Here is a 9,094-nt window from a genome sequence, read left to right on the forward strand (position 1 = left end):
TGTCTAACATGTACTAATAACAGTAAATGTAATAACAGCTAAAAGTGCATAGAACATTGTGATAATCATAAGGAGTATATTGAGCATGAAATGAACAAAAACCATGCAACACTTTCATTAGTCAAAACTGTTCAGCAAATCAAGGGAGACTTAAGAAGTTTTTCCTAGTGTCTAACCTAACTGTAATTGTAGTCAAGCACTAGAACAAACTACATGAGAGGTTGTGGAATCTCAATTATTGGAGATTTTTTTAAGAACATGTGAAACAAACACCTGACAGGGCTGATCTAGATAAAGTAGTCATGCCTCATTGTAGGGGACTAGATGACCTAATGAAGTCTCTTCCAGCCCTACATTTCTATAATTCTGACACAGAGGAAATAGTCTCTCACCCATGTCCAGCTTCCAATTTCCTTCCTCCCAAGGCTAGGTAATTGGATTCTTTGTTTTGTTTTTAAATATATAAAGGAGAGGAAGGTTGCTAAAGGTACTTAATCCAGCATATAATCATACCTCCTAAATTCATTTTTATTTACATTTTCGTGATGAGACATTTATAAAACAACTAAATTACCTGCTGAAAATGGCCATGTCCTACTATTAGTGTACATGATAATTTTAAAATAAGATTACCTTTGGTCAGTCAGCCACGGTTCCTCTGTGTCATCACCCCTTACAACATTTTTCTGTAACAGAGTAGTTTGCACATTAATGCACAAAACTAGAAGTTCTTAAACTTGATTTCAGAGCTCAGATCTATGAAGAACTTGATTCTACTCCATTTGTACTCAAAACTTAAATCATATCCCACATGTTCAGTTTTAAGTATGTATGCACAATGAACTAATTTTTAGAATTCCCGTGCAATCAAAGAAAATTGTCATTGGAACTCTAGATGTGTCTTGGGATGCATACATATGCAGAAATATCACATCACAGAGCAAGGAATCAACTACGCTAGTGAGACTACATATGATTTCTATATTCACTTCTGGATAGAGGTAGACACAAAGGTCATTCACAGAAAAATGGCAAAAAATAGCTAATCTAACAATTTAGCTCTTTGTATATAATGTCAGAAGTGTGCATGCTACGTATAAACAAATCTAGGAGTTGGGCTAACTATTTTTTCTTATAAAGGCAAGGCTTGAAAAGAACTGGGGCAACTAGGAATCTTTCCAGGGCATATACCATCAACTTCTGCAGAACGTAAGCTTTCACGAAATATAAACAAAACTTTTTAGCCCTTATGGTTGCAAATATACTCCTTTCACATTCGGATGGTTAAACGGATGTACTGTGATCTCCCTAAGTCTGCAGACAGCTCCAATATCGCTGCTGTTGCTGCTCAGAGCAAAAAAAAGCCACCAATCAATCACTGTTTGTCAGTTTTCACTGCTGCCATTCAGAACTTATTGCTTAACAGTGAAACTGACAAGACAATCCCATCACTCTCACTGAAATGCTGTTTGGGAAACCCATGAGCAACAGCAGAGGCCTGCAATGGACTTATTCACAGAGGTGAATGACTCAAACATATTTCAAACCAGCCTAGGTTGTACTGGTGAAAGACCTATTTTACATTTGTGCAGGGCACATATACTGAGGTCTTACACCAATGTAAATATCCTCAGTGTTGACATGCCCTAATTAACATACTTGCACAGAGGTAGTCCTCAAAAGGTTCTCTGCTTGATGCTGTCTGAGTGCTGCATTTAGTCTATGATCTGGAAAAAAAAAAACAAAAAAACCAAACAGTCAGTGTACAAATCTTTACCTAGATTATACGATTGCTTAACTGGGCAGTTAAAAGTAGTTTCATTGATGTGGTGGATTGCAGGCATATGTCTCCCTACATTTTAAGGAAAGTATTAATTTTTTGAAATGTACAGATTCTTTATAAAAAAAAGTCCATCTTTGTAGGCCACACAATTTTTCTTGTAGTAAACAGTAAATGCAATTTCTTGCATTACCCTGTTTTTTTTTAAAATATTTTTATAAAGCTGTTTGGCTCCTAAATAATGCAAATACAAGAAAGGTTGCAACATATATGTACACATAGTACTGAAGGAATCAAGCTACTGAGCTAGTCCAATCAGTGAATTCCTTCACATGCAGCTACCCTATTATACCTTAGATAATTAACCCAAGTGAGACTTAGCAAATTTGGGACAGAAAATCCTATGGATAAATGCATCTGGGCATGGCTGGTTACCTTACAGGATGAGATGCAGGGTTGGCAGTTTCCTGGGGGAAAACTAGTTTACGAAAGGGTGCTGGTAAAAACTGGCTTAAATTGGGAAAAATAATTGCATTGGTATCCAGCAAACACAGAATAAATCTTTTCAAACTTTAAATATACCCATTCAAAACTGAAGAGTAGGCGGAGTCTATCCACTACATCCAAGTTGGTATTCTGCTACAGAATGCTGCACGGTGAAATGGACCCAGACTGGTTGTCTGGAATTCAGTATGCTCACAATTGCTTAATGCTTCAAGCCTACAACTCTGCATTTTCATAAAAAATGTTTTTGACTTTTGTTTATATAATATCAAACTGAAACATGAGGGAATATGTACAACTTCCTTGAGAAAATACTTAAATATACAGACATTCAGATGTTCAATATTATAGTTATTAGTATTATTCCTCCAGCAGTTTTACTCTTTATTGGTACAACCCTAAATTAAATTATAAATCTACTACCACACACAACTAAAACTAAGTAATATGGTATGCATTCATGAACCACATTTTAAGATACAAAATATCTTAAACTAGAACTAACTAGCTTTTCCCAGAATGGTAAAAAACACACACCTGGTAAATACCATGCCATACCTGAGAAGCTGGGGGAGCATGTCAGAGTCAGCTGCTTAGAAGAAGCTGAATGAGAGCACCAATGACATCCAAAAAAAGAGGTCACATTATTTATTGGTGTAGCGAGTCGGTGTGGCTCCCCTCCTGCCCAGCAGAGGGCGCTCCCTCCCAGAAGCCCAGCTGGGCTGAGCCACCACTTCCTGTCCCCGTCCCCCGGAAGTCAAGGGGCAGGACAGGAAGTAGAAAAGGAGAACGCCAGAGCTCAGTCAGGAGCCAGCTACCGCCGCGAGCAGATGTGCCGGCGGGAGCTCCAGACTGTGAACCCTCCAGGACCCGAGGCGGCGATCCGGACTGGCCCCCACTGCCCCGCGCCCGGTACGATGAGGAACCCGCGGAACTTCCCCGGGATCGGAACCCGGAGCAGCCGCTAGGACTTCCTCCCGTCCGGTACGAGGAGGAGCCGCCGCCTCTGCCCTGCTGTTATCCGGAGGAGCCATCGGAGGCAGCCGGGCCGGACTTCCCGCAGGAGTTGCCGGACCTGCCCCCAAGCCCTGGTCCTGCAGACCCCCTGCCGATGGACTGGTCCGAACTCACGGCGACCAAGGAGCAGGTACTGGGAGAGGGGGAAATGGAATGTAGCCCGGGGATAGCCGACCCCTGTCAGGCTCTAGGCACCGAGGTGCCCATGTCGGTGTGTTGCGGTCAGGACCCCACTGACCAGCGGCAGTACTAGCCGCTAATAGGGCCCCAGGCTGGGACACAGTGGAGTGGGTGGGCCTGTGTCCCCCCTGCCACCCCACTCACGGGTGGCAGTCTCCCCCTCACCCCAGCGCAGACAGAGCTGCCTGCACTAAACTGGGTTGCTGTCATTGCCCAGCTCCTGACACCAGGACCTGAGCCCTAAACTGATTGCTGTTACCCAGCCCCCTGCTCCAGAGGGCCTGGGCTCATATTGATTGCTGTTACCCAGCCCCCTGCTCCAGAGGGCCTGGGCTCATATTGATTGCTGTTACCCAGCCCCCTGCTCCAGAGGGCCTGGGATCATATTGAACTGCTGTTGCCCCGCCCTGACTGAGGGCCTGGGCTTCCACTAATTGACTGGGTGCCTTGTGTTCAGCCCCTGCCTGAGGGTCTGAACCCGTGAACCTTCTATTGAGACTGATTGCTGTCACCCAGCCCCCTGCTCCAGAGGGCCTGGGCTCATGTAAATTGCTGTTACCCAGCCCCCTGCTCCAGAGGGCCTGGGCTTATATTGAACTGCTGTCACCCAGCCCCCCCTGCCCCAGAGGGCCTGGGCTCATGTAAATTGCTGTTACCCAGCCCCCTGCTCCAGAGGGCCTGGGTTTTATATTGAACTGGTGTTGCCCAGCTCCTGCTGTAAGGATCTGGGCGTAGAACTGCTGTTGTGCTGCCCCGCCCTAATTGAGGGCCTGGGCTTCCACTGATAGACTGTGTGCCTTGTGTTCGTCCCCTGCCTGAGGGTCTGAACCTGTGGGCTTATTGAGACTGATTGCTGTTACCCAAGCCCCTGCTCCAGAGGGCCTGGGCTTCTTGAGACTGATTGCTGTTACCCAAGCCCCTGCTCCAGAGGGCCTGGGCTTCTTGAGACTGATTGCTGTTACCCAAGCCCCTGCTCCAGAGAGCCTGGGCTTCTTGAGACTGATTGCTGTTAGCCAAGCCCCTGCTCCAGAGGGCCTGGGCTTCTTGAGACTGATTGCTGTTACCCAAGCCCCTGCTCCAGAGGGCCTGGGCTCATATTGAACTGCTGTCACCCAGCCCCTGCTCCAGAGGGCCTGGGCTTATATTGAACTATTGTTATCCAGCCCCCCTGATCCAGAGGGCCTGAACGGGAGACGGTACTAACACTGATTTCTTGCCGTCCCACCAGTTAGAGGGGACAAGGAGCGAGTCGGTGTGGCTCCCCTCCCGCCAGCCGGAGAGTTGAGCCCCGACCAACAGCTTACAATTGGGGAAGGCCAAATATAACAGGAACTCATGGCAGCACCTTGGGGTCGTAAAGAAAATGGGGAATTCCAGATTGGCTTAATTAAAGTACTGGTACGGCTGTGTGTGCATGTGTATGTGAACAAAAAGCAAGAGTTTTGTTTTCTTCCTTGTGTCAGAGCTCTAGCATTTGGCAAACACAAAGCTGTGGGTGACAACAGCTTTGCATGGAGAATGAGAGAGTAAAGCAAAGGGAAATTAAGGAGAAAAATCCATTAACACAAGGCAATTATTCCAAAATTAAACAAAAGTATACTTCATTTTTTCTTGATGTTTCCCACCTAAAACATGACAATATGAACCAGCAAAACAGCTATACAGCTTCTTGCTAAGGAAATGTTCATGGTAACGCAGCTATTCAAAGAAAATTATAAGAGACAGTGATGATTGTCTTAACTCCTTGATTGCTGCTTCAAAATTTCCAATTTATTTAAATAAGGGTCATGCATGCATGCTTTCTGCAGATAATGAACATACTGCAGTTAACTTTTCACTTTGTTTTGCAAGACCAAAATCACAGATTATTTGCTGCAAATTTTGCAAGGTAATCTTTCTGCACAAAGCAGTAAAGGATTCAGAAAAAAAACTTGAAGTAGTTCAGAAATAAGCACTATTATGAACTTTGGGGGGAAAAAAGTCACACTTAAAAGCAACCTAACTTCAGTTTGTTTTTTTTAAGAGCTCTCACTTCAGTAGTTATTTATGTATATACATGAAATACATTATGGTGTTCTCCAGAAAAATATTTAGAAATCTTTCTGTACACCTTTTGTCACACCTCTCCCCCATCATTCTTTATTACTACGGATATTTGTTTCAATACAGTATCTACTTCCTAAAGAGGATATGTAAATACTACTACGTTTCTATAATTTTTAGTCGCATGCCTCATCTGAAGAAGAAACAGCTTAAGATGGTATTTCAGCATATATCTGAAGTTTTTTTTTTAAAATTATTCCCTTACTTTTGCACATCTGTGAAATCCATATCTTATGTAGGCCCTGATCCTGCAAACAGGGCTGGCTCCAGGCCCCAGCACGCCAAGCGCCTGCTTGGGGCGGCATGCCGCTGGGGGCGCTCTGCCGGTCGCCGGGAGGGCAGCAGGTGGCTCCGGTGGACCTCCCGCAGGCGTGCCTGCGGAGGGTCTGCTGGTCCCGCGGCTCTGGTGGACCTCCTGCAGGCATGCCTGCGGATGCTCCACCGGAGCCGCGGGACCAGCGGACCCTCCGCAGGCAGGTCTGCAGGAGGTCCACTGGAGCCGCGGGACCGGCGACTGCCAGAGCGCCCCCCGTGGCGTGCCGCCGTGCTTGGGGCGGCGAAATTGCTAGAGCCGCCCCTGCCTGAAAACACTTATTCATATGCTTAACTTCAGTGGGACTACTGAAGTGCAGAGAGTTAAGCACACGTGTTAGTATTTGCAGGATCAGGGCAACTCTTGATCACCACATGAGTGCATAGAAGCCCCACATTAATCTTCTTTTTGGGACTATGAAATTAGAATATGTATGTTTTGTCCTTTTACTGGTGAGAATAGGCTTTTTTTTTTAAGTTATTCATGAAATAGGCTTCACTACAAACTGGTATCAGCATTATTCTTTTGTAAGGGATGCTCTGCATTGATAGAATTGATAAATAAAATTATTAAGGTTGAGGAAGCTAAACTTAAAATATACAACAAGCACTTCCAGCTCTACAGCATTTTCCTGGTGTGTCCATAGGGCTACATTCTGTAAACAGGAAGTGACCTGCTGTACTGTATAGATCAGTGATCCCCAAACTTTTCAGGGTTGTGCACACACATGCCCCACCCCACCCCGCAGCTGGTGCCGAGAGCGGGTCTGCACCTGGGTGAGTCTGGGGCGGGCAGCTGGGTCCACAGCCAGGTGCAGAGCCGGCCCGGGGCTGGGTGGTGCTTCACACCCCCATAGGGGCTGGCCCAGGTCCTCTGCACCCCCCTGGGGGGCACACCCCACAGTTTGGGGACCTCTGGTATAGATAAATGCAATCCTAGCTGCTATTACTAGTATGTGGGGGAAACTGCTAGCAGGGAAGGAAACGAGAGCTTGCATCAAGGATGCCTGCTAACATTTTAACAAACTGTTTAACAGAACAAGCGGAGTAAAGATATATAATGGTTAGAATTGCCACTGATGGCACAACTTTATTTTTTAAATAAAGAAATATACTGAACAGCTGATTTGGATGACCTCAGGTGAAAAGTCACCTTTCGAATTATAAAAAGGCACCTCTGTAATGGAGAAGAAAAGCTTCTGTATCAGATCCTCTTTCCATTATTGGCAGGGGAAGGTTGTGTTTTTGAATAGTAACTTGTATGATTCATGCGCCTAGCCCAATGCTTTGATTTTTTTTTTAAGTGCCTGGTATTTGACGTTGCTTTTTTTGCACTTGCATTATTTTCCCCATCAAAATTGAGTTCACGTTGTCTAGGCCAGCCCAGACCAACTGATGTAACTTGCTTAATTTGTCTGGGGATTTCAGTCTTACTTTTGACTTCCCAAAAGCCTTATTGCTAAGAAGTACCAGGATAGTACCTAGCGACAAAGGTAGAGTTTAACCTATATTCTCACACTACATGAGTGTAGGTTACAATTGTGAGATATTGGTTAGAGGCTTACTGTAGATCTGATATGATTCAATGTTTTTTGATTCATGGCTGAGAAGACAAGGTTTTAAAATAGTGAATGTTTATTATATTCATAGGGAGAATGCTTTAAGAATGTGCGATGTTAAATATTATTAAAATGACCTCATCGGTACCTATAGTGGGGCTCTGTTTAATAGCATTGACTTGTAGTAGGTGAGACTCACCCCAACATGAATGGCTTGCCAATTACAGAACCAGTTTCTCCTCCCTTGGTTTTCACACCTCAACTGCTAGAACAGGGCCTCATCCTCCCTGATTGATCTAACCTCGTTATCTCTAGCTTGCTTCTTGCTTGCTTATATTTACCTGCCCCTGGAAATTTCCATGCTTGCATCCGACGAAGTGGGCATTCACCCACGAAAGCTCATGCTGCAAAACGTCTGTTAGTCTATAAGGTGCCACAGGATTCTTTGCTGCTTTTACAGAACCAGACTAACACGACTACCTCTCTGATACAAGAATCAAGCTTTATACCATCTAGTTGCATAAAAACAGAAATACCAAGCTCTCATTTCCAGTACTTCCAGTCTACAAATAAGTCTCAAAAGACAACTAAGAAAATTCCCGGCATATGACAAAATTAGGGCTTGTCTACACTTACATTTTACAGCACTCCAACTTACTGGCTCAGGGATGTGAAAAATCTCTCAATCCCTCCCAAGCGCAGCAAGTTTGAGTGCTGCAAAGCGCTAGTGTGGACAGGCTCCGAGCTATTCCTCTCGTGGAGATGGATTACATGAGCTCTCTCCCAGTGCTTGCACATGAGCACACACACACACATCAAAGCGCTGCCACAAGAGCACTCCTACAGCAGCGCTGTGAACTTCTCAGCGTAGACATAGCCTTGGAGAAAGGCATTACTGAATACTGACAGAAGAGAGGCAACACACTGGGAGTGCTCTTCTGCACCATCTTAGACACAGCAGAAGTCCAAGTAGGTCTCTTCCAACATATCTAATCCTACAGTGCACATGAAAGCTAAAAGTATCAATGAACCACAGTCCCCAGTGAGACTGATTTTTTTGTTTACGATAGTTATTGAAAACAAACCAGATTTGCTGACACAAAGTTATTTTCTTAACTAAGTGTTAGGAGAGAGTTTTACAGAAAGTAACTCCCAAAATTACTGTATAACGGAACAGGGTTGGGAGGTGGGGTGGGGGGCGGGAGTGTTTGTTTACTCTGGAACTAGGAGGAGCAGGTTTCCCATTCAGCATCCATCTCTCAAACAATAATCAGGGAGTCAAACACAGTTTCAGGTTATGGAGAAATGTAATTGCAAGACTGTGTTTAAGTGCACCAAAATCTATTTTAAGTCTAGGTGGAGCATGGAGCTTACTTTGATCTCTTAGAAAGTTGATCTCCATTGCCATACTTTAATCTGCACGTGCAGTCCAATGTTGGTAATAAAGAGCTTCAGTAAACTGCTGTTTTTCCAGCTATGCTGCAGAGCCTGCAAGAGACAAAAACAATAACCAATCATTTTAACTATAAACAACAGCCTATTTCGGCGCGTGGGTTTCATTTTGTCCGGGTCTGGCAAAGCGTCACAGCTTCCGCTCTGCGGGGGAAGAGCACAGGGAGCAATGTTTTGTCGGTCAAGC

The 9,094-nt window shown here is 44.8% G+C and overlaps 1 protein-coding gene across 8 annotated transcripts in view; it reads right to left on the reverse strand.

Moving 5' to 3' along the window:
* The window catches only part of SCLT1 (sodium channel and clathrin linker 1), a 131,860-nt gene that overhangs the window by 122,046 nt on the left and 720 nt on the right, over positions 1-9,094 (reverse strand). For all 8 annotated transcript variants that reach the window (XM_045018085.1, XM_045018084.1, XM_045018083.1 and 5 more), the window contains exons 2-4: positions 8,830-8,943; positions 1,660-1,727; positions 634-686 (exon numbers count right to left, since the gene is read on the reverse strand). In XM_045018085.1, the coding sequence (XP_044874020.1) occupies positions 634-686; positions 1,660-1,727; positions 8,830-8,863 (155 nt within the window). In that variant the 5' untranslated portion in view covers positions 8,864-8,943. The remainder of the gene's footprint in view (positions 1-633; positions 687-1,659; positions 1,728-8,829; positions 8,944-9,094) is intronic.

The sequence above is a fragment of the Mauremys mutica genome, chromosome 5 (assembly GCF_020497125.1).
Source record: "Mauremys mutica isolate MM-2020 ecotype Southern chromosome 5, ASM2049712v1, whole genome shotgun sequence".
NCBI classification, from domain to species: Eukaryota; Metazoa; Chordata; order Testudines; family Geoemydidae; genus Mauremys; species Mauremys mutica.